Raw genomic sequence first — 26,274 nt, 5'->3', positions numbered from 1 at the left:
GATCCTTCGCTCCGTAGCCCTTCGTCTCGGCACCATGTTGATATTTTATTTCCAGACTGCAGCACCTGTCCCAAATGGGATTCCTGTGTCGTACAACTCAGCCTGACTCCATGCTGTACTCCACTCAAGGTACAAAACGGGGCAACAAGAGCAACCAAACCCACCATTTTCAGTAGAATTCCCCAGTGTCAGGACTGTACCGTTAAGTCAGCACGCACGTCTGCCATTTAGATTCAGTTATGCGACAGATGTTAATACCACCAATGCAATTTGTATTTGATTTCTTAGATCTAACTCCTACTCATGTATATCCTCATTCAGTAAGGAACACAGATCTCCAGGGTCTACTGGTAGTAAGCTCCATTGATCAACTTATTGACAAAAGAGAACGATGAATAAACTGACTGCACTGAAAAAGTCTGCAGCACCATAGAATTAGTACTACCAATCCATCATTTACACATACTCTGCTTCATTGCCCAAGTTAAACCTGGTAGTACTGTATGAATACATCACACAAATATATAATTGCCTTCGATGACTTTGATTACCTTTAGTACTTCCTGTATGTGCTCGTGCAGCTCCACTTCAGTGACTCGATCAATATGCCACTTCAGTACTTTTATAAGATCTCTAGAATAGCACATCAGAAAGTATTATAACACAGAGGTGGGAGAAGGGTTAACTTTGCATGTAAAATGCAAACCAACAGCTGTCATATGAGAAACGCTGACAAAATAAAAAAATACATGACTAGATTTCGCTAATCACTACACACCCAATATTACGCTTAGTTTTCATTCTGCTGAAAGCCACCTAGTAGATCCCTGACAACCAGCGTTACATACACAGTAGAAGGATTTTGACAGGGATACACAAATTCAGTTAGGCCAGAAGAGTCCCTGCCAGCATGGACTACCGCTGCTGTCCCATGCATCGCTTTGCAGTCTCATCAAACTGCATTGTTTTAATGGAAGTTCAGCTAGCAAATAAATACAAAGTACAGCAGCGTTAAGTGATTCTTGTTAGTGCGCTGCTCTGCACAGGCAGTGAACACAGTTGCAGCTGGATGATGTTAAGTTTCCTATGCTTTTCGAAGTAATTCAAATAAAGAAATCCACTGAAGAAAATGATATAAAAATGAAGCCAATGTTAGAGCATTAGCAAGTAACCTTTCTGGCAACTTAAAGGTATTTTATTCTTTTTTAATGGCCTAAACCTGGGCATTCATACGAACATTGCATTTTATTTCTAATGATACCGTTTAATTTAACCTAATGATTGATTCTGCTTAGTTTACCAATAACTGTCAGTATTCAAATCAGATAGAAAAAGTACAGACTTCACCTGTATGCCAGTGCTCCTGCAAAATGACTTTCAATGTAAGTGTCCATTACTGGTTTAAAGTGGTAAAACTTGCTGTCCTGCAGCAAATTTATTATGTGAACCTAAATGTGAGGGAAAAAGAAAAAAAAAAAAGAGCCTTTTTTTTTTTTACTTAGTTCTTAAATAGTGTTAAGCATCATCACATGATGAAACTTACCAAACAATCAAATACTTTTGATCCATATTTTTGAGAGTTTTCATCTAAAATCCCAAATAAAGTGTCTAGTGTATCTTGAAGAAACTGATCGGAGAGAATAAGAGACAGTTTGTTATTAAATAGGTATTTCTGTGACATGAAAATACATTATTTTCCTCATATTATCTAAAGGGATAGAAAGGTATATACCTTCACTATTTCCGAACCATCAATTTCTTTTAATTTTGAGAGGCAACCTGCAATTTTGTCTGGGTGGGTTCTCCATTTCAGAAGGTCAAGCATATCTCCTGCAAAAACAAAATGCGAGATGAAAGTTGGAAGCAGAGCAGCACTTCAGATTTTCAATTCTACTATTACAGTCCGCTCGGGAAAACTTGGCATCATTAAAACAAAAGAAAACATCTCAAGATTTGCTATGATATGATCTGTCCAAGAAAAAAATTTCATTCCATCCCATAACCGCTCCACCAATAGAAACATAAGAACATGGTACTGGGTCACTAAAATGAGGTTCCTGTGGCAATTATTTCATGCAATCAATGTTCAGATATTTGTCAACTGCTATCTTAAGAACAGTAATTCCTTTGCTGTCTCTCGTCCCATTGAAGGATGCCTTCCAGAGCTGTCATCTGGTGGCTAGAAATAGTCTCCTAATTACAAGTTTGAATACATTTAAAATACTCATCTTCCTATGTGTTTTTTAGGGAACAACACAATGCCTCTAGGATCCTGCTTTATTAATAAGTAACACAATCTCTTCTGGAAAATAAACTCTTCTGAGCTAAAACATACCCGAGTGTCTTCACACCTCCTCCAGTTTTAATTCATTCTCCTTCAGCTTTCTTGACCAAAATGAGATTACATTTGGTCAAGATTACAACACTGTTTTCTGTATCATTAGCAAGCTCATAGGTCTGCTGTAAACACGTGACATACATGTTCTAGAATTTGAGGGCTTTTTTAGATACATGATATTGGTCACACCAATAGGATTAATACTGTTCAGCTCCCTGGCTACGGCAGAATACCCAGGAGAGTCCATTAGGGAATGATCCTCTCTTTTGCACCACTGGATTTCATCTAATTTCTACTCTTTCTCATTAAGTATTTAAATCAAATATTACTTTGCTTTGCCTGTATCGTATTTGGACTTTGTCCTTCTCAACCAATGAGCCCTTTCAACTACATATTAGCAGCAAACTTCGTTAACAGGCTCTCTAGTGTCTCAGGTTTTAGTGAAGTAACTTCCATCCCTACCCCCTTCCACTCCTTTAAAAAAAGAGATGAATCCCAGGCCTAATTCTTCAGACCTACTAGTATTTTTCTTCCACTCAGGAAGGAAATTCCTTCCACTACAATGCAACCTGTTTATTCCCTTTTAGCCTTTATTTACCAGTTTTAAAATTCTTATTCTAAGTTGTATCTTTTCTAATATCCCAGGTGGTGTGCTACTGCAGTCCAGACGGTTTAGATATGCTACATTTCCTCTGAAGAATAATAATAAAAAAAGCTTTGAAAAGAAAGATTGAGTGTTTATTCTGGCATGATATGCCTTTGATAAACTCATCTTACACCACACTCCATTTAGCTACATGTCCATTTTTTAATCCATGATTTCTTGTAAATACTTGCATAAAATTCATCGAAGGGTGATGGCCCAGTTAATACATCTGCTCTTCCACCTGTCTTAAATGTAGGTACTATACTTATTACTTAGGTCATGTGTTACTGCTTTCAGCTTAGAGATGTACTAAAAAAACCCACCTCGCTATGAGATGGGGAATTTCATGCCCCATACCATTCAATATCCTCAACAGAGTTTTGCAAACTTGGCTTGGCTTTTCAGCAGTTTTCACTTGATCCTGACCCTTGCTGAACTCTGACATGTTGCTGTTATTTTTCACCCTTCTGTTGCAGCTTCTCTGCTTACCCCTCACGTTTTCTGCCCGTGACTCACTCGCTCAGGTCTGCAGCACTCCTTTCAAGTTGTATTCACATATTTTTGAATGTATTCAAATTCACATATTTTGAATTAAATAAACCCCAAACTTCCTTTACATTTAAATTTACTACTTCCACATTTCAATTTCACTAAGCAGCTTTTCAGGATTTCTCAAAGACTGGCCATTTGAAGCAGAAAACCTTAGCCACCATCAAATCCTTCCATCAGCTTAAGCTGAACCACTGTCTAGCTGATCACTGTCCAGCATCATGTGAGAAGGATCCAGCTCTTCTGAAATGTTTTCAGTACTTATCAGACAAAGAAGCTAATAGCAAGCTTTCCTCTTGGTTCAGCAACTCTGTGGATGCTTTCTACCACAGACTGTTTTCACATGTAAGTAACATTTGAGTGACACCCATCTTTGTCTCATTTCTTTCCCAGTTTGTTCCAGGAAAGCTCCTCTCTCCCACAGCAAGAAATGAAGTAATATTTCTGTCTTTAGTAACATGAAATAAATCACCTATATTCAAATCTTGCCAGAGGTCTTAAGGGCAAACACCCTACATGCTATTCCACTAACATTTTGCTGCCTTAATTGATTTTGGTGGGCACAAGTTGTTTTTATGCATTTATATGTTTCTCTTTTTTTTTGCTTCATGCTGTGGTAGTATGCAATGGTTTGGATTAAAAAAGATCTTTGAGTTGCACTAAGGGTGCTGAAGGTCCCGCACGTGCATCAGAGACCCACCCCAAAGATCAAGGACAAATGATATGTCTTATTATTCCTTCTGTCAGGAATTGTCAAGAAACAAGCATTACAAATCCAGTGAACTACATTTGTCTTTTGGATAATTAAATGGACTTCTACGCTTTATTCTGTTTAAGCCTCAACTTAAGTCGAGGAGTAGCGAGACGAGCTGAAGCTGTCAGTTCATAGCAGGAAAACCACTTCTTTACAGGTTTGCTGGAGGAACTTGGTGGAAGATGGTTGACACTGAATATTAGGGATTTGTTGGGGGATTAAAAAAGAAAGAGAAAGTAAATGTAAGACACTCACTTCAAAGCACTTATTTCAAGGGAAATGCTAAGGAGGAAAGACATTGCTGAGATAACATTAGCGAATAGCCCAAGCATAAATGACGCGAATAGGAAATCTGACATGTGAATCACAAGGGGAAGGGATAGCAACGTGTCATGTATTAAGAGAAATGAGAATATAAAATTGTCCCCCAAAATAGGCCCACTAGGAAAACATAGTTTTGGAAGAGGGAAAAAGTCAATGCTGCTGATAAATTTTTGCTAAAGAAGAAAAACATTTCTAATGCCATCTTTTAATCATGATCAGATTTGTACATTTAAAATAGGCTACACCTGACCTACCATTCCTACCAAACAAAACACTTCCCTTCTCCAAGTTTGCAATTTAACTCCAAAGCGCTAGGTTTAATAAAAGGTTTAGAATCATGTGTATAAGGAAGTGGTTTGGGATGATCTCTCCATCTCTCTCCTGTAAATCCTGAGACATCAGAAATCGGCCTGGTGTAGCACTACTGCACTTCAAAAGGACAAAGACGAATTCCAGAGCTGGCAATCTGCATTCCTCTTCCAGCAGGCTCGCTTCTGTGGTTTCCAACACTCCCTCCAAGCTGCGGTCACTCTGGAAAGCTGCCACCTGTTACTTCTGTTTCCTTAATAACCACTTCAGCTTTTTTTAAGTGCAACTAGAGGGATCACACCTCTGCCTCGCGATAGACTCGCTGTACGGCACGTTGCTCCGCCGAGGAACGGCTGCTGGCTGGGGATGTGCCGATCAGTGCTGACAAAGGAGTAGATGCCAACTCGCTAAAATATTCTGACTTGCTGGATGGATCCTGAGTCTCTGGCAGGCAGAGATCCCTCCTATATGTCAAAAACTAAGTAAGACTGTATTGATAATGACTCAGTAGAAAAATACTATGTTCTTTCTCGGTCTTTTGGGTTTGGTTTTTTTTTAGGATAATGAAGTTTAACTATCCAGCTAAGAATATAATATATAAAAGCTGGTACAGTTTTTTGCTTGAATTAACAGATTAACCATCCAGCATCAAAAGTCAAAGTAAGGAAAAGCTAACTGGCAGACGATTAGATAAGGACATGTTCTGATGAGATATGTTGATGAATGCACAGACTCCCCCGGTTAGAAGGTCTCTGAAAATTCTTTGGAAATAATCCTAAAATCCCCTCCAAAGTACCCAGGGTGAGGAAGTTACATATTCCAACAACTGGGAGTCAGCCTCCTTCCCCCAGTCCCCATAATTTTAATATGCATGAGAGCTGATGGCATGTGGGAACAATCAATGAGAGAATGACAGCTGAGTAAAATTTCCCAGCAAGCTAATAAAGCTGTGGCCTAATTCAGTCACACCCTTTACAAGTCTGGGTTTGGGGTCCTCTCCCACCCCATGGCCAGAACAATAACATAATTTTCAATTAATTTCCAGGCTGGACATTGCTGTTTGTAGACACAGGCAAGTTCTCTGAGAACTTCAGAAAAATCTCCAAACTTAAAAACAGGTTAAAAAATAATCATCAATTTTCAAAAATACTAATACAAATGTTTACTAAAAATGTAAAAGCACAACTCTTTTTACTCCTGTATTTTTTGATAAATATGCTACATTCTCTCAGGGATAACTGAAGTAATGCTCACATGACCAAATATCCACATGCTTTGCTCTATGTCTATTTTCTGAGCATGCAATAGGTTTTGGCAGATTTTTGTTTAAAAGAATGGGGATTTGGAAACTCACCAAGATGAACTTCCCAAAGAAGATCCTTGGAGAAAATATGAGCCTGTCTATTGAAAATATTTCCACCCTCTGAAGTACTGCTGAAATAATTGTTAACTCTTTCAGAGCTGAAAAGGGGATCAATATTATTCAGATATTCTACACCCTCTTACTCAGAATATGGTTAAAAAAAAAAGGAAATTTTATGCCCTATGTCACACATCTAGTTACATTAAGTAAGAAATAACTCCTCTATTATGAACAAAAATTAGTATTGTAACCCCAGACAATAGCACAACTATTTATCAGAGAGACACTTAAGTTCTGGGCAGCACTTCCATGCATGTGTAAGTACCAGCAGATTCATGTGATTTCCTAAATCAAGGTCTTTAACTGAAGAAAATTTAGTCTCTGATTGCCTATTAGCAACCTTTGGGAAAATCTTTTATTGGCTAACTTTTATTACTTTGAAGCTAATTGCTGTGAGAATACAGAATGGATGTGCACAGTGAAACAGACCACTTACTGTTTGCACATAGTTCTATTTTGGACACTTGCTAATAAATGGTGAAAATTAAGATGATTATTTAAATTTAAAAAGCTGCTCTAGTTGTTGTTAAACACCTATAATCAATTTGCAAGAAATTATCAATATTATCATACATATAAGAAGGGTAAAGGCACAGTCATACACACAAGAGAAAGCTAAGGAAAAATCTTAAAACTGTGATAAACAGTTTAGAAAAAATAATATACAACTGCGGGGTTATCAAAGAATGGTCAGAAACACGTTACCAAGCAAATACACAATAATTAGAAATTTGTGGAAAACTGTTTCACTTACAAACTGCAGTTAATATGGTAACTAAACAAGAATTTTATACAGAGCAATGGAAGAGCGCGCAAACGCATTTTCAAACATATCTCTGCTGCTCCTTATAGCCATTGTATAAGAGTGTTTTAAGTAGCAGAAAATGTTTGTTGGCTTAAAGGAAGGAAGTGATACAACAAAAAAGCAATTTGTGCCTAATTAAAACCAAACTGCCACAGCCTAAAGCCTAGAATAAGTATTTCATAAAAACTCTAGGAGAAATAGATTAAGAGGTTTTGTAAAGCAGATGGGTTTTGATAGTTGATTCCCAGAGTGCTGCATTTGATTCCAATATCGTGTTAATCTAAAAAGGATTCTTTAAATACTTAAAATCAGTGGTTTATCATGCTGCAGTGGTTTCCATCTGGATATAAAAAATTATGAAGAAAACCAGTTTGTAAAATGGATAGAACATAAGCTATTTTTGAGTACATCCATGCTTACTTGGCACGGAAAAGGCTAGCTATCACACTCATTTGAATTCGTCATGTTTTAAATAATCAACATATCCTACCATTTTGTGTGAGTTTAGTGGAGCAGAGAAAGGACGTAATCCAGAAGGACTCTTTAGTGGTTTTTACTGCTTGGCTGTTGTTTCCTAGGAAAATCCCCTTTGAAAAGGGGAGTTTGAGGTAGCGACCAGAATCCTGAAGGTTTGTGTTTTCTTCACACTGTGAAAACAAACCAGCTAAAATAACTGTACTGCATAAAAACAAAGGACCAAATCCCTAAATTGTATGAATTATTATTGTATCTTTCTGCCAGAAAGTGACAAATTTTCACTATGACTGTTGCAACTTTGGTTTTGGATCATAGCTTCATATCTCAAATTGATGTCTAAAAAATTTGCACAGGTTATGCCAAATGAATAGCTACAAGTTTTGATGTTAAAATCTAAAATTTATCTGGGAGCATATCGAATCCTCTGAACAAAGAGATAACTGTTAAATGTAGAAACAGAAAATCCACAAAACTAAAATATCTAAAAATGGTAACACTGAGTAAATCTGCATAATTGTGCTTGCTTGATTTTCCAACTTCTGCAATTCAGTAAGAGGGTATCATGGAGTTCATTTTGTGTGTTTTAACTGAACTGAACTTTGTGAAATCCATTATAAATACAATGGATATTGGATTTATATACTAATAAGTATAGTAAATATAGTAATATAATAGTAAGACCTAGTAAAACCAGTGCACTGAAACACATATCTAGATTCAATTGCAGTTTGTAACAGGAAGCTTAATATTAAACAATCAGCAATAGATATTTTAATGGTGACAAGATTATCACTCATTTGGTAATGAATGCAGACTCTCTGCACCTAATGTTTCTGGGCATTTAAAGTATGTTCCAGAGGAACCATTACAGATAATGATTACTAATTCAAATTACCTTGTGTACAATGAGTTCATGGGTGCCATCTGGCAGAGTCCTCCCGTTTTCCTGCATCAGTGGCACGAAAGAAAAGCCAAACAACTTCTTCTCACCCTTTTCTTTCGCTGAAATACATAGGTAAATAGCAGCATTTAAAGTTAATATTATACATTTTGGACAAAATAAATGGATATAATACAGCATAAGAAAGTATACTGGAAGATATTTGCAGCTAGTCAGACTAAGATTATCTTAAATTTCTTTTCAGATTGGCACGTTATCTCCTGTAATGGTTTCTTTTATCTCACTGTAAATCAGAAAGCAGTATTCTGGAATGATTTGATATTTATTAACAATAACGGAAGCCATCAAATATGCAGTCTCAGCAGCATACAGAATGCCAGGAAACCCAAATGAATGTGACCTAGGCAGTTCAGCATGAAGAGAAATGGGGTTTTTTTTGGTCACAGTTACCCCCTATAGTAGCTTCTGCTTATTGGTCTCCATTTTAGGCCAGTCTCAGACTACACTGCGCTTCTATTTTCAAATAAGGCATCTACCTCTATAGATATGACTGAAGATGTCACTGTTCCTTACATAAATGTTAGACAGCAGATAACGTTTTCAAGCTTGGATGCCTAAGCTGAAATTCCAAAAGTCATACATCACCTAATTATAAAGCACACTACAAAACACTGCGATGGCACAGATTTTACTGAAGCCAATGAGTGCAGATGCTGAACACATTTGAAAAAACAACCACTTTTTCATCAAATGTGTATATATGTCTTTTGAGTCCAGACTTTTAGCACAGTTGGGGTGGTGTAGGCAATCATAACAAAAATACCCAACTTGTACTGCACGGGAAAGATCGTGCAAAAATGTATCATCTGTTTGAAACACACCCTGATGTTTTTCCTTTATTACTTCATAGCTTATAAAAGAAATCTTAAAAAGAAATCAATGAAATTTCTTCTTATATTACCTGTTCCTTACATTTTGAAGTTAATGTTCCCAAAATCTAAATATACTATAACTTACTGTGTGTGCCACTTTCCACAAAGGCAATCTAAATAATCAAATCTCGCTATATCTACATCACCAAAAAGAGCCAACAACAACAGCAGTTTAAGGCGTACAATTTTATCCACCTTTCTCTTACAAGTTTGACAGCAGTCAGCACCATAGCTATAAAACCCGTCTCATACCTTGGTACTCACAACATCGACGCAGACCTCAATTATTACCGCAAAATCATCTCTAAAGTTGTACAGAATGTTTAGAGAATTTTGTAATTTTATTTTATAAGTAAAAAAAAAAAAAAGGCAATAGAAAAGTGGTGTTAATTGACCATGATGCATCTACGTACGTTTCCCATCGGTTGGATTGCTAAACATGTATTAAGGAACAAGTATAGTTTTGGATAATTCACCAGGTAAATTCTCAATTTGCATTTTGAGTTTACCTGAAATTCTGTTTACATTTGCAGCTGCAATGTTGTCTATTTCTATTTTATAAAACTAGACTGTTTTCTCCTGGTATTTAGGCTTTACCAAAGCACTGAGTTCCACCAAGCAGAGCTGCAAGCCTGAGAAGCTCTTCAGGTGTCACGAAAGCATTACAGAGAAAGTTCACGCAGGTGTCTTTTTCCTGAGGTATCATGGAAACTCATGTGCCGACTGGAGCTGTAATGGAGAGGACTAGGAGAAGTTGTGAACGCTGCTTACTGGAACAGTGCCGGAATTCACAGCGGATGTGTGCTCCTCTGAATTTATCCACAGGAATCGGAAGTTTCAGCAGCTCAGCCCATCTGGGGCCATTGTTATGATAAAGCACAAAGGAATGGTACTCGCTGGCTGGTGGCTCTCCAGAGCCGAATGAGATAAAATCCTAATGAAGAAAAAGTATTGATTAGAGATTAAAAGCAGGTTAGTTCACTAGTAAAATGGCACCAAGGACTGTTCGTACAAGGAAGACTATTTAATATTTACATTAATATGATGAATGACACATATGGTATAATGCTCAGTATCTTAAACCCCACAAAAATAGTAGCACTTTGTTAACATGTGCTGGTTAGAAAAAAAGGCAAAAATTATACACACCCATGAGAATCAAAGTATTATAAGATGGGAAGTGGGTGATTATAAAGGCTTAAGCAACAAATGTGATGTGGAGTCCCATGACACAGCGCGGTCCATCCAGTGTTATACCCAAGCCTCAAACAAGAATTTAACTGAGACAAGAACAGTCCAGGCTTAAGATCTTTAGTCCTCTGAAATAAGCCTATAACTCTGCTGTTATCAGTGATACGTCCTAGCATGGAAAAAGAAAGAAATCTGGATTCCCTGATTAGGAGAAGCAAAACGTTGGCTGCCTTTGCAACACCCATGACAGTTTCTCCGTAGCAAAGTAGACAAATGGATTTGCCCAAGTCCTGACTTGGATATACCTATTAATTCTCTGTGGCAAAGGTAAGTTGTAGCTTTTGTCCTCAGCAATTATAAGGGATCACCTTTGCATCTCAATATCCTTTTTTTAAAATGGGTGTGTATATATATAAATATTTATGTATTTTAAATATATAAAAATACATATACACACGTATATACACACATGTACATATATATATTTACACATATAAAAACATACATACATGACATGACACACATTTATATGCACAATCTCACTTTACACACACACACAATTTGCACCAGACTATTTGTGTCAGCCTTTCTTCATTTTGTCACCCCATAACCCTCAACATCATGCAGAACATGTGAAAAAAAGTACTTTCAAATAAAAGGAAAAAAAAATGATGGTAAAAGTGTATGGAAAAGGTTGAAGGTGAACAGAAATCTTTTGGTACAGAAAAAAATCTGAGAAAGTCACCCATTATAATTAATAATTAAAATATAAAACAGTGCCTGTTTGTAAGCTATCACCAGCAGCATGCAATCAAATCAGAAGAAGGAACATTAATTTATTCTTTTACTGATACAGGGTGGTGATTTTTGCATCAAGGATCTCTGATTTATTAAAATCAGACAAAAAATTGAAAATTATCAAAACTTGTTCTGTGTAACATGAGGAAAGGCATAGCTACTAAGAAGAATTATGAAATAAAAAATTCTCCAAAACTTGATCTTGCTTCAACATTTTCCAGCATCTTAATGGAATCATTAGTTATTTGGATGGCAATTATAGGTGTTTATCTGAATCATGTAATTGATCACAGAAATAAAAGAAACATGTATTTTATAAAGGTTTTAAACAAAGTGAAAATACTTTGAATATCTAAAGACAGCAAAAGATGCATGACAGCAACAGCATGACCTTTCCAAAGAGATTTTGTACTCTTCAGACAGTGACACAGATGATTCATGTCTGACAAAGTGTATCAAAATTAACTACAGCAAAGAAAAACATACAAAAAGGATACCTTTAAAATTTGACCACTGCTGTCCACAACATGCATTGTCACTTCCACATTTCTGGCCACACTTTTCCCTCCTTTCTCAAATTCTCCTCTTTCTACAGTGATATATAAATCATTCCTCATTTCACCTATTAAAAAAACCAAACAAAACACAAAGTGTGCAAAAGTCAGTTAAATCATTCCTCATTTCACCTATTAAAAAAAAACAAACAAAACACAAAGTGTGCAAAAGTCAGCTCAACTTGCTTACTTTTTCCTTTTAGGACTTTAGTAGACTCTCATCTTCTCTTCCAAAAAAAGGACAGAATCACACCCACAACTTATCAGTATTTTTGGATTTTAAATAATAACAATTGTTTTCATAAACCAAGAAAACCAGCAAAGCCTCATCGCTCTAAAAGCCCAAGAAATTACCTGCCATACTAAACCAGTTCTATGGGCTTTTACTTCTCTGTTAGCTCTTTTTGGTCTTTACAGTGGCATCTCCAGCTATACTGAAGCTGGTGTCTAGCTTCACCTCATTTAATTCCCCTTTTAGTCTAAGGCAATATTAATGTATTTTTTTTTCTTTTGCAATCTTTACACTTCTATTTTTAATGTCTCCTTGAAGAACTAATTACAACTTTTTTTACATTTAATCTTGGAAGAAAGTGTATTACTTTGAAAAAGCAAAAAGCTAGAGGTTGGTGTTCTTCCCATGAGAAGGGCAGGCTTCCCAGATTGCTAGCATTCATATCTGTCTTTCTGATCTAAAAGATCTCAACACATTTTACACTGACAGGGTGTTCCGAAGTTTTCTAGCAAAAAGTTAGCTTAGTTAGCTTGTTTTTTGCTTGTTGGAAAGGCTTCTGAGAAATTACGAATCTTCATCAACACATTCAAATACAAATCCAATAGAGGCACTACCTACGTGTTCCATAGTATGTACAAGTTATTAAATACTGCTAGCATGTTAAAATTGAAATTCTTTGCATGTTCATACATTAGCATGCTAAGTATTCTGTCAGACCATAACCAGATCTGGATGAGATCAATGGTAATTTAATTTTAGTTTCAATTGACACAACCACTAAGTTTATAGTTGATGAAAGGAAGAAAGATTGTTTGGCAGTTGGGGTGCGGGGAGAGAAGCAGTACTGGTGGTGACTGGAGTGCCATGGCAGGGAAGCCCCTGTTCTGTTTGAAGATGCTAAATATGTTTCTAAAATGTCTGTGCTAATCTAGCTCTGGAAAAACATTTCCAGAACTACTGGGAAGCAACTGGACTTGTGAAACACTAGAAAAAAGGATGAACAGTGTCATAAATAGGATGCTCAGAGCATAATAATCAGGAGCATCTTCTAAAATACTAATTTCTAGATTTGGTAGAAACAGATATTGAGAATATATGCTTTCATCTAGTGAAATCCAAGGGAATATCCTCTTTTAATAAAGCACATTTTCACTGAGCACTGGTGAAAAGAAATCAAGTATGACAGTTTTGTCTATTTACAGGTGTACCACTTAAAAATCAAACATGAGATGGATACTTGTGCTGTTGGTAAAATTAATTAAAATACATGTAGCTGATAAATAATTAGTGCATTTTCAATTTCCGGCTTCATTTTAATGTGCAAGCAGGATTTGACCTGCTTGAACTTTCCAGGATACTCTCATGTTTCACATTTCTTGCATTTGTTTTACTGCATGCAACTCTCCAGTGATTTTTAAGTACCAGAAACAATGCTCTTGCAACAGTCTTCTAATATTTTTATAACATTATTCCATCACTGTATGCAAAACAATTAAATCATTCCTCCAAAGCACAATCTAAAACATTGCCAGATGGAAAAAAAAAAAAGGGAAAAAGAGGAAACTGCAGTATTATCAAGCCCCCAAGAACCATGCCCATTAAAAAGCGGGGGGAAATCTGCTATTGTATTACCTTATCATCAATTACCTACTGAAACAACTATGGACAGAGGCTACCATACAGTTACACAGAATGAACACAAACAAGTACAAGGACCAGATGGTACACACTTCAGAATTTTGTGTGAAGTCAAGGATGAGAGAGCTGAATAACTAATAAGCATGTGCAAACACTGAATCAATCTCTGGTTCCCAGTGGGAACCACGTTCAAAATAAGCAAAAGATGGTGGTTATTCAGGTAATGGAAAGCAAGACTTGTTAAAAAAAAAAAAATCCATAAAAGGAACCCCAAACCAAAAGCTAAACACAAAACAAAACCTTCCCAAAGGATGTTGTGAATGTGTGAAATGTGTAAGGGCTTAAGGGGAGAATGGAGAAGTCGTGGAAGGAAGATCCACTGGAGGATATGAAACAGACAGTCACAAGTAGCTCCAGAAATCCCTTGAGCTGGAAATAACTGGAGGCTGGGAACGCATCGGGGGTAATTACCATATATGCATATATGCTCTGTTCTTATTCTTCCTTAGGTATCTGTTTACAACACTCTAGATGGGCCCTTGGTCTGAATCAGTAAAGCTGTTCTTATGTTTATTCAAGTCACAAATTACCCTTAAAACTACTAGATTGTGATTATTTCCACACTGCAGTAATGTTTTATTATAAATGTTTTAGAAGCTAGTACAGTATAGTTACCAAAGGGTCCTTGCTTAGCATGCGCTTATGCTAGGATTGGTTCTAGTTAGTGCTGGCAGTTGGTCACTTGCAAGAGTTTTACATTCAGAAAAAATGGCAACAAACAGTAATCAAAAAAAGAAGTTTGTTATATAACTGATTTTAGCAAACAACTTGTAGATGCAGCAATTTCTCTTTAAAGATTAATTTGACTTCTACATGCATTTCTGCTACATTCAGTCATTATTTTTATTTATCAGCAAGGTATTATTTCCGTTTTCCATGGGGTCTTCACAGAAACGTAACCAAATAACCATTTCCACTACAAATTTCATGACCTAGCCCAGAATAAACCCAGTGAAAACCAAATTTATTCCTTTTTAAACAGAGTAAACTGTACAGGACTTAAATTAAAATGAAAATTATAGTGGAACAAGTTGCCCAGAGAAGTTGTGGATGCCCTATCATTGAAAGTGTTCAAGGTCAGGCTGGATGTGGCTTTGAGCAACTTGAACTAGTGAAAGACATCCCTGCACATGGTGGGGCAGGGATTATAATCTTGGTCTTTAAAGATGATGTTTAAAGATACCTTCCAACCCAAACCATTCTATGCTTCTATGCAAAAATAAGAAAGCGTTTCTAAAAGAAGTAGTTAGAGCTTCACAGAAGTTAAGCAGGCTTTCAAAAATGGTGTCTGCATTTTAAGGTTTTTAGAAAAATCCAAACCCAGTGAGTTTCAGCTTTTTAATTGCTAGAAGAAACCAATTCACAGGAGTAGGATGTATTTTCACAAATACTGTCCAGTTCTCCTCTTACAGAGCCTTGACAGAGTTTTAATCAGTGTCATGAGAGGATAGTTCAGATGAATTTTGTCCTGGTCTACATCCATTCAGGAAGCTCTACTCTGTTTTCAATGTCTCAGAACAAATCAAGACACGTGGGTGATGTTATTAAAAGAAAATTACAGATTTTTTCCATTATCATGCAAGGCAAATTAAATCCAAGAGGACACTAATCCTCTCACACTATATGAAGAAGAACAATGTTTTATATGGAAGGGAGATAACTGAAATAGATTGGAAAATTAATGAAAAAGAACATAAACTATAGGCTGTATACCAAGGGTATAGACTACATCAGGCAGATATAAGAGCAGCTTCCTTTTCTCAAAGTATGTGACATATCTGACATTTTATAAGCTTCACAAAAATGTAGGTTTTGGTTTAAATTTGGCCTTGTGTCTGGATTTATGCTCACACATATTTCACTCTTGTTTTAAAAAAGATCACAGTTGCAACCAAAATGTAAGAAAACCAACTGTATTGAACTTGGACAGTTCAGATAAGTGTACTGGAACGTTAAGAACTTAAAGCCACGCTCCTAACAAATCTCTAGCACAATATTTGTATGGACATATTACGAGTAAAAGCTCATAAGATCAAAAAGTCAAAGGGGTTGTAAAAATCAAGCACAAAGCCCTATCAGAAAATAGCTGACTGTAAAAAAGAAAATGGATTTGGAAAGTAAATTTCACTCTAGAAAGGAAAAAGGAAAGAAAATTATAATAAAAACTTAGACAAATACATTTGGATCCAAATTTTAAAAATTATTTCACTCTCAATATATTGCTCTGGAGATATCTTAATCACTTTTACTTCTTCAGTGTGGAAATACCATTGCTTCAATCTTCCTTAACAGAAATTGTCTCTCCAAAAACTGAGATTGTCTGTGTAAAACTAAGTTAGGGCATTCTTTTGTGGGCTCTCTTCCAGTAAAAACATTCCAACTTCCTCTATAAAGTATTCAAACATCAGCAAATTGTTGAATTTATCTATATTCATTTAAATGAACTTTTTAATTTATGGCAACTGCAATTACACAACTGAGTACAAGAATATGCACCATTTTTCTATGGGATCTTTGCCTTAACCAGCATACCAGACAAATAATTCTGACAGACTAAATCATCTTGTTTTCACTTAGAGTTGCAATTACAGCCATAACTAACACTGAAAGGGAAATTTTTTGCTGAATATCTGAGTTCTGGTAGACTTTGGTGAGTACAAATGGTATCTCAGCTAAAGCATCTGCATGACTCAAATCTCTCCTAGGTGTGTATGTATTGAGATTTCTACACAGTCTTATACTTGACCAAATGTGAGGACTTTATGCAGAAACAAGAGAGGCACATCTTAGTACCGTACCTCAGACTTTAACTACTGGTTGAAAACATGCCTGTAGGATTGAATCTCAGTAAGATATGATGAGACTTTAAACATGATGAAAAAAGCATCAGACATTCCAGGTTATATCCCTCAAATCTCTCCTAGGTGTGTATGTATTGAGATTTCTACACAGTCTTATACTTGACCAAATGTGAGGACTTTATGCAGAAACAAGAGAGGCACATCTTAGTACCGTACCTCAGACTTTAACTACTGGTTGAAAACATGCCTGTAGGATTGAATCTCAGTAAGATATGATGAGACTTTAAACATGATGAAAAAAGCATCAGACTTATTCCAGGTTATATCTATGTTGAGAAATACAAAGTCCTCTTCTCTGTTTCAGTGAAAACATCCAATGCTTATTTTCAGCATGAAGTTTGGTACAGGAATAAGCAACTGAAAAGAATATAAAAAAATGATGCTCAACTTTAAGGTGACAAACCTACCTCTACCTGTGATGAAGTTGTCTGGTATGAAAGATCGAGATCACTTGCAAGTATTTTTTTCAAAAGAAAGGGCAGCTCTTTTTTGCCTGTTCTTATGGAGCATCTCCATCCCCGACTCCCGTGGTAACAGTTTCTTTACACTTTCTGAGTTCACCAGGGCTTCTGGACTGTGCCATGAACATGTGGATGTGACCATCCAGTTAGTAACACTGTTAAACATTATAGGGACAAACCCCACTAAAAGTCAGCTTTGTCTAGGACTGATGCACAGTTTTCTGGGTAAGGAAATACTATAGAATGGTCAACCACACACACTAAGATCATTAAACATATTTGTCCTGGTTTCAGCCAGGATAGAGCTGGTTTTCTTCACAGAATCCAGTGTGAGACTGTGTTTTGGATTTGGGATGAGAAACTGTTGATAATGTGCTGATGTTTTGGGGCGTTGCTGAGCAGTCAAGGACAGTCCAGCTTCTCATGCTGGCCTGCTAGCAAGGAGGCTGGGGGTGCACGGGGAGCTGGGAGGGGACACAGCCGGGACAGCTGACCCGGGCTGGCCAAAGAGATATTCCCTACCATACGACGTCATGCCCAGTACATAAACTGGAGTTGGCCGGGGGCGGAAATCACTGCTCAGGGACGGGCTGTCGATCACCGGGTGGTGAGCAATTGCTGTATTGGGCATCACTTGTTCTTGTACATTCCTTTGTTGGTGTTATCATTGTTGTTCCCTTCTTTCTTTCTGTCCTATTAAACCGTGTTTATCTCAACCCACGAGGTTTTTTTTCCTAATTCTCTCCTCCACCCCACTGTGGGAGGGGGAGTGAGCGAGCGGCTGTGTGGGGCTTAGCTGCCGGCTGGGGCTAAACCACAACAATATTTTGTGAAGCTAAACCACCTGGGTCTCTCCTTAGATGTGAACGGCACTTCTAGACATGTGGGTTATGGGCTGAGTCAACAGAAGCTGGAGAAAAGCAAATTGAAGGAGCCATGTGTTGCATTTCTGCGTTGTCTCAATCATTTCACTGCTTAAAAAGCTGCTTATCTTGGCACAGCTACTTTCTAGCCACTACTACAAAATGAGGTTAACATGTTACCATGAACCATAGGTAAGGCAGAAGGTTGTTGTACATTGGATGCGAGATGACAAACAACAAAGCAGAAAAAAAGGAAAAAGGTTGGTGTTGGTCCCTCTGAGAGCAGGAAGTAAGAAGCTGCATCTTGGAAAAACGGAAGAACTGTGAGGATCAAGGACTGTACCTAGGGAAGCTGTTTGTTCTTACTTCAGCCACTAATGCAATGTCTTGAAAAAGGCTATCAATATATTCTTTCCTAATTACAGAAGTGACCCGTTAACCCCAACACTTTGGCACTACTTACTTAGCACCCTGTTAATTTCACATATTTGGCTAATCAAAACCAGCTTTTTAAATATTAAAAGCTACAGACTAAAGCACTCCTACAAGAGCTTCTACTATGAAGTGAGGGCTAGAGCTATATGGAAATTAAAGTTCCATAGAATTGAACAAAAAAATATAAAGCTGCAGTGATGTGGATGATTATACAGCCTTAACTTTCCCGTGCAGCACAAGTGTGATATTCTTGTGATATTCCCATATTCTACAGGGACATTTAGTCTGGTAAATGAATTTAATTTTATGTGAAAGCTGCTGAATGGAAATGTCTGGGCCACTAAATCAAAATGTGTATAGCACAGCATTGGCAGTACCCGCCTCTTCATATGGTCCTGCCAATACATTTCAGCCTTTACCTGGCAAAAATACCTTGAAAGCACTATTTATATGCTGAGAGGGGAGAAACTCCAAACCATTCTTGCCCCAGATGTAGGGGCTAACCAGGCACATTACAGTTCAAGGTTTCTGACCTAAGAAGAAACAGAAGAAGCTTCACGACTTCAATCCAACTAGCAATGAAGTGTCCAAGGGCTGAATGGGAGCAGAGGACAGAGACCTGATCAGCATCAATTACGTGAAAGAGGCAATTACAAGGAGCAGGAGGAAAGGCCAATTAAAGTCGCAAAACAACCGCAAGACAGACTGCTGGAGGAGATGCTTAGCTAACGGAGGTCAGCCTGCCTGAACCTGCCAAATATAAAACACAAATTTTAAATACTCAGTAAAGAGAAAAAGCCAGGAGTAATTTGCAGGTTGGAGATGACAATGCATGCTCATGGGTCTCACTATCTCCACTCTGCAGGCTCCCTTTCCTTCACAGACAGGAGGCTGCATCACCACTGTTCAGGACCTGTGTATAAGCACCGGTCTGCTGCTGCTTACAACGTGTAGTCCCAGCTATGGGACCTACACGCAAGCTGCCCCCAGCTCACAGAGGTTGAATGCTCCCACCAAACCTCAGGTGACAGGAACAACACAGGTAAGCACTACTAAGGAGAAGGTCAGATCAGGACAAGCGTCAGGAGAGCATTTGTATGAATGTATTGTTTGTTCTTTTATTTTTCTAGAAACATTTGTACCTGAGTGTCAAAGTAACGATCCTTCATCACAAAACTTTTTTTACACTTACACGGAGGAAGCTGTGAGTTACAATTGCAACACAGACACTGTAACAACAAGACTTTTCTCATATTCCAACCACATTTAGAACTGTAGAATTTCTTGTAGCATATTAATATGGAACAAGGTTTTCAAGCTAGAAGACAGTTGTCAAAGATCAAAGGTAGCTGTCTGTTAGAAAGAAAAGATAGTTTAGTTCGCCAGCTACCCTCGAAAAGCTTTCTAATGAAATAAATTCCAGTTTGATTATTTAGTACTGTAACAAAACACAGTGTGATTGTATTTGAAGAAGATAGCATCTCTGATAGTTATAGCTTTCAGTGTACAAATCTAAACTACCCTGACAGCAGCCACTAACTTAAAAATAATTACACAGAACTCACTAGGAGCTTTTGTTAGGAACTGCTTTTTTGAAAGCTTTGCTTCAGAATTACAGGTCCTTTAGAACCATGAATTGAAAAGGAACAGAAGGCATTATTTTGTTTAGAGAAAGCTCCAGTTCATTTACATCTCTCTAAGATACAAGCTAATCAGTTGCTTCGTTTTATACCCGAAACATGACTTGAACAGCTTTTAAAACAATTTCAGTTGTAGCGACTGAAAATCTCTGGACGTGGCACAGACCAAATGGTATTATCCAGGATGTAAATCTTGTGGATGCAAAACTTTTTAGAGAAAAGCTCCTTAGAACACTTTCTAGAATGGGACATGAGCTGTGTAGCTACTGGCAGTGGGAGGATCTCAAAAAAACACACAGAAGATGATTTTAAGTTAGAGGAGAAGACTAGGGACCTTTAGTCCATCTTGCGTCCCGCTCTATAAGTCAATCCATGCTACACCTTTTAGCAGCTAGGATGTTCTATGATATTACTATCCATGCTGATATACTGACAATAACAAGCAAAACTGTAAGATAAAAGACAAGGACAGGAAAACTTCCACTCCCTTTTTAGCCAAGTAAATGTGGAACTGGAACAGCTAAAGTTATGATAAGAACAAGCAGTTTCCAGAAATAGAAAACAAGACAGAAAAGCTCAATTTGAAACTAGGTGGTCCTATGTCTGGGCGATGCAGCACTGACCACCAGCATGTAGCTGAAATTTCAACAGGTTACACTACAAGCCGATCATATTTGCAGTAGTCACAACCTGAAGGTTGTAAATACTTTAATTATCAAAATATATGTTTATTAATATATACACTTTGAGCGGGGAGAAGAGATTAAGTCCTGTAATACTACAGCAATACTAAACTCTTGCTAATGCCTTTCTGGCAGTTGAACTTTGTAGAATCACAGACAGTTTGGGTCGGAAGGGACCTTTATAAGGTCCTCTAGTCCAACCCCCCTGCAATGAGCAAGGACATCTTCAACTAGATCAGGTTGCTCAGAGCCCAGTCCAACCTGACCTGGAAGGTTTCCAGGGATGGGGCATCCACCACCTCTCTGGGCAACTTCTGCCAGTGTTTCACCACCCACACTGTCAAAAATTTCTTCCTCAGATCTAGTCTAAATCTGCCCTTTGTTAGTTTAAAAACATTACCCCTTGTCCTATCGGTACAGGCCCTACTAAAAAGCCTGTCCTCATCTTTCTAACAAGCCCCTTGAAGTACTGGAAGGCTGCAATAAGGTCTCCCCGGGGCTCCCTCTTCTCTTCAACAGGCTGAACAACACAGCTCTCCCAGCCTGTCCTCACAGGAAAGCTGTTCCAAGCCTCCGACCATTTTTGTGGCCCTCCTCTGGACCTGCTCCAACAGGTCGATGTCTGTCGTGTGCTGAGGGCTCCAGAGCTGGATGCAGGACTCCAGGTGAGGTCTCACCAGAACAGGGCAGAGGGGCAGAATCATCTCCCTCCACCTGCTGGCCACGCTGCTTTGGATGCAGCCCAAGATACGGTTGGCCTTCTGGTCTGTGAGTGCACACTGATGGCTCATGTTCAGCCTGTCATCCACCAGTACCCCCAAGTCCTTCTCGGGAGGGCTGCTCTCAATTCCTTCATCCCACAGCCTGTGCTGATACTGGGGGGCTGCCCCGACCCAGGTGCAGGACCCTTGCCTTGTCCCCTTGAGCCCTCATGAGGTTCACAAGGGCCCATTCCTCATGTCCAGGTCCCTCCGGATGGCAACCAATTCCTCCGGTTGGTGTCATCTCAAACTTGCTGAGGGTGCCCTCGATCCCACTGTCCATGTCATTCATGAAGATATTAAAGAGTACTGGTCCCAACATGGACCCCTGAGGGATATCACTTGTCACAGTTCTCTATCTGGACATTGAGCCATTGACCACTACCCTCTGGATGCCGCCATCCAACCAATTCCTCATCCACTGAATAGCCCACCCATCAAATACGTATCTGTCCAATTTAGAGAAAAGGATGTTGTGTCAAAGGCCTTACAGAAGTCCAGATAGACAACATCCGTAGCTCTTCCCTTGTCCACTGATGTAGTCACTCCATCATAGAAGGCCACAAGGTTGGTCAAGCAGGACTTGTCCTTGATGAAGCCATGCTGCTGTCTCGAATCAACCTCCCTGACCTCCATGTGCCTTAGCATAGCTTCTAGGAGGATCTGTTCCTTGATCTTCCCAGGCACAGAGGTGAGGCTGACAGGTCGGTAGTTCCCAGGGTCCACCTTGCTGCCGCTTTTAAAAATGGGTGCAATGTTTCCCTTTTTCCAGTCTCCAGGGTCTTCATCTGACTGTCGGGACTTCTCAAATATCACGGAGCATGTCTTGGCAACTACATCAGTTAATTCACTCAGGACTCTGGGATGCTTCTCATCGGATCCCATAGATTTAAGGGGTCAGGTGGTCTCGAACCTGGTCTTCTCTTACAGTGGGAGGGACTTTGCTCGTCCAGTCCCTGTCTTGAGGTCCATCCATTTGAGAGGTGTGGGAAGAGAAACTGCCAGTGAAGACTGAAGAAAAGAAATTGTTCAGTATCTCAGTCTTTTCCTCATCTGTTCTTACCCATTTGCCAGTCCGGCTCATCAGGGGGGTACGCTTTCTTTAACCTTCCCTTTCTGGATGACATACCCATAGAAGCCCTTCTTATTATTCTTTGCATCCCTTGCCAAGTTCAGCTCCAGCCATGATTTGGCCCTCCTGACCCCATCCATACACAACCGGGCAACGTCGCTATAATCTTCCCAAGATACCTGTCCCTGTTTCCACTGCCTGTGCATTTGCTTCTTGCTCTTTAGTTTGACCAGCAGGTCTTCTTCTCAGCCATGCTGGTCTCTTGCCTTGCCTTCCTGATTTCTTACAGATAATCTAGAGTTTATTTAATTAAAAAAGTCAATTAAAAAAATTAAAGTTAGCCAATCTAGCATCATTTGTGAAAATCATGGTACAGAAAGATGTTTTCTGAGAGGTCATCCTTAAGGAGATCAGCTCAGGAAGATACAGGCACAGTGCATTTCACGAAGAATTTCATCACTGTAGGAAGTGAAATCCCGTTATTGTAACAATTTCTTTTTTGTTTTGCATTGTAGCACATACCAAAAAGTGTGGCTGTCTGCTTATCAGTGAATGTATTCACCAATTTTTAGAAACGGGGCAAAACTCATTGACATGCTTGAAGCTGCCAGTGAACGTGTGTCAGATTTAAAGACCGTGACAACGACCAGTCAGCTGTCTGTCCAGTGCTTTCTCCCCATATGGCAGTACCTTGACTTGCCCGTTATTGTGGTAAAGAACAACTCTGCTATTTGCAAGAAGCTTTTGCATAGACTCACAATAATCACTACTGATGAGTAATACTCACACATGACTCAAGAATGAGAAAATGTTGTACTCGGTGCTTAAATATATACATACACAGAAAAGGTTTGAGATTGGGATCCTCTGGGTGATACTTGACAAAACTTATTTGGGACAGGATGTGTGTCTGCATTTAAGTATATGACAGGCGATGGGCAGAAAGAAATAAGACCATTTATATTATTTATATACTGCTATCTAGTTTTAATATTATCACTGATATTCCTGTTTATGTAAGGCAAATATTAAAACAACTCTCCACGTGTTACAATTTTGGGAGCATTAGTGACTTTGGTAACACTACTGCCTTTTTTCTATTGGATTAAGTAAGTCTTGGCATTTAAATCAAAGGCAAAGATGAATAAACAGATTCCTTTTCTCAGTTACCCCACTGTTCTTTTTCAACAGAACATCATCTGCATTTTCAGCTTTATTACAGAAACTCTCAACAACCCCTAAGAAACAGTCATCAGAAAACAGCTGACTACACAAATGAAATGCCCTTTATGAGGGATTCTCAAACTGTAATACTTTTAGATTTGAAATGGATTGTAGTTCTACCATCTACAACTCAGTTGCTCTGTGACATTTGTTTTTGCTCTTCCTTTTAACAATGAGGTGTAAAACAAGTTCCTTTGATTAAGTGGGGAATAAAAGTCTTACAAGCTTTTTTAACAGAAAACTTGACCTGTTGATTTTTTATAGCTACAATATAAAGAAAATATCCCCAACAGAATTTTGAAAGACCATTTAGTTTTACAGAGCTAAACCATTAATTTGTTTGCTAGTGCTCCATATATCTGGTTTACGGAAGAAAGACTTCCAAGCCATAACTATCCTTGTATGCACTTTGCATGCATCACCATTACTTATTCTATGCTCAAAAGAAAGCCAGTTTACTCTTCCAAATGCTATAAACTGCAGAAGACCCTTTTCCTCATTCTCTCCTTCCACAGATTTTAAATCAAGGGAAGTCCAATTAAATTCTGGCTTTTCTTTCCTTTCCATAGTTTTTTTCTATTTTTCTCTCAGGTCCTAATGAACCAAGAAAATAAGACACAGGAGATGGAAAGGAGAAGGAAAACTATATAGAAGTTTCTTGCACTTGTCTAACCAAGCGTGTAGTCATGTATTAGTATCTTTGTTTTCTCCAGTGACTTGTAGAAATTATAATTCCTTTGGTAGATAAGATCAAAGCTTTAAAAAAGCATTAAAATAGGATTTGGAAAGCAGATGATATTCCCCACAGAGTACTACAGTTTCCTGAAAGGTCAAAATTCAGGGTGTCTTTACACAATATTGCTTAGACATATTTTGTGTAACTAATATATCCAGGCAATATTGCTTTCAGTAATTAAAAATACATATTTCTGGATTCTTGGAAATCAGAAGAGCAAACAATGGCAGGGGTTACATTTTGGCTCTTCATACTCCATACAAGATAAGAAGACTGGAAAAACTCATACCACTGCTCATGGAAGAAAATTGCTTTAAGTGTGTCAGAAATGCATTTCTTTTCCTAGAATCAACAGCTCTTTACTAAGTCCAAGATCACTGACAGATACAGACAAATACCATGATGAAGAGAACAGATTCCATAGCTTTCTTCGTATTTTTGCACTCCAGACTCTTATTCTAAGCTTTGAAAGAGGGAATACGCTTCTAGTCAAAATCACATCATTGAAAAATGTTTGTCACCATAAGGATAGCATTTTGTGAGATCATTTGTATAAAAAGACAAAGATTCTAGTTCTATTTTCATTTTAAAAGCTTCTGAAAATAGAAAGTAAGAAAGATTGGAGAGTGTGTACTTGCACATGAAAAGAATAAAAGACCTTTTAATAATCCAGATGAAGGAATAAAGAGTATATTCAGCAGCTTTCAAAGACAGGATTGTGATGAGATTTAACTGGACAGCTAAAGGACATCTAACAAAGTTAAAAGTTGACAAACGCAAAACAATGCAGATGTGATGGTAGAAAACCAAAGTTATTTTTCCTAAATCAAGCACATGAAGGCTTAATGTAGGAAACTTAAAAGTACTGCAACATCCTGGGCAGCTCATTCTATCTGCTGAATGAGCAGAAATTGTAAAAAAGAGACAGAACATTGAGAAACAAAACATGACTTATTGCTTGACAAATAATTCTGAAAGTATGAAAATTCCATTACAGAAATTAATACCGCAGCTTCACGTAGTGTCTTTACCTATGTTATTTGTGAATTTTTATTATAGCATTAGAAGAGGACCAAAAAAATTCAGAATGAAGGACTACAAGCCAAGAACAGGACTGACTAGCTCAGCTATAGATACCAGCATTATAGACCCTCTAAGCTTACGTATAAGGGAAACAATGGTCAAAGTAATACCATTGTACTGACTTGTTGATTCTTTAGCCTTTTCCAATATCATCAGAGTTTAATAATTTGGATGGACAGGAATAAATATAAACTCTGATCTTAACTCAGAGCCAGTGGTGGTCAGTTCTTAGCAGCAGTAATGTCACCAGTTCAGATCATAAGCTGAAAAAGGGTGTCTATAGCTAATTGATATCCATCTGAAAATCTGTTGAGATGTCAGCCAACAGACTAGTTGTTTATACAATGCAGTACATTTGATGGAGTAAGACACTTGGAGGCGAGCTGCTGTCCTCTGTAAGATACAGAACCTTTCAAAATTGTATCTATAGCTGTTCTAACTAAGAATTATCTTTGCTATTATAGACAAAGCTGCATAGAGCAATTTTGCAGGTAAAGTTCCAGGAAGTAAGGGTTCGACCTAAC

General features: G+C 38.0%; 1 protein-coding gene across 1 annotated transcript in view; it reads right to left on the bottom strand.

Moving 5' to 3' along the window:
* Positions 1–551: 551 nt before the first annotated feature.
* LOC104626182 (dedicator of cytokinesis protein 4-like) overlaps positions 552–26,274 on the bottom strand; it is a gene marked incomplete at its 3' end in the record, with an annotated part of 50,953 nt that continues 25,230 nt past the window's right edge. Inside the window, exons 7-14 of the mRNA XM_010294040.1 lie at positions 11,945–12,069; positions 10,230–10,392; positions 8,521–8,627; positions 7,639–7,795; positions 1,733–1,830; positions 1,544–1,627; positions 1,348–1,448; positions 552–633 (exon numbers count right to left, since the gene is read on the bottom strand). Of these exons, the coding sequence (XP_010292342.1) occupies positions 552–633; positions 1,348–1,448; positions 1,544–1,627; positions 1,733–1,830; positions 7,639–7,795; positions 8,521–8,627; positions 10,230–10,392; positions 11,945–12,069 (917 nt within the window). The remainder of the gene's footprint in view (positions 634–1,347; positions 1,449–1,543; positions 1,628–1,732; positions 1,831–7,638; positions 7,796–8,520; positions 8,628–10,229; positions 10,393–11,944; positions 12,070–26,274) is intronic.

This window comes from Phaethon lepturus, unplaced genomic scaffold (genome assembly GCF_000687285.1).
Source record: "Phaethon lepturus isolate BGI_N335 unplaced genomic scaffold, ASM68728v1 scaffold18289, whole genome shotgun sequence".
Classification (NCBI taxonomy): Eukaryota; Metazoa; Chordata; class Aves; order Phaethontiformes; family Phaethontidae; genus Phaethon; species Phaethon lepturus.
Note: the sequence above shows the minus strand (reverse complement) of the source record. Positions and strands in the feature narration are given on the sequence as shown.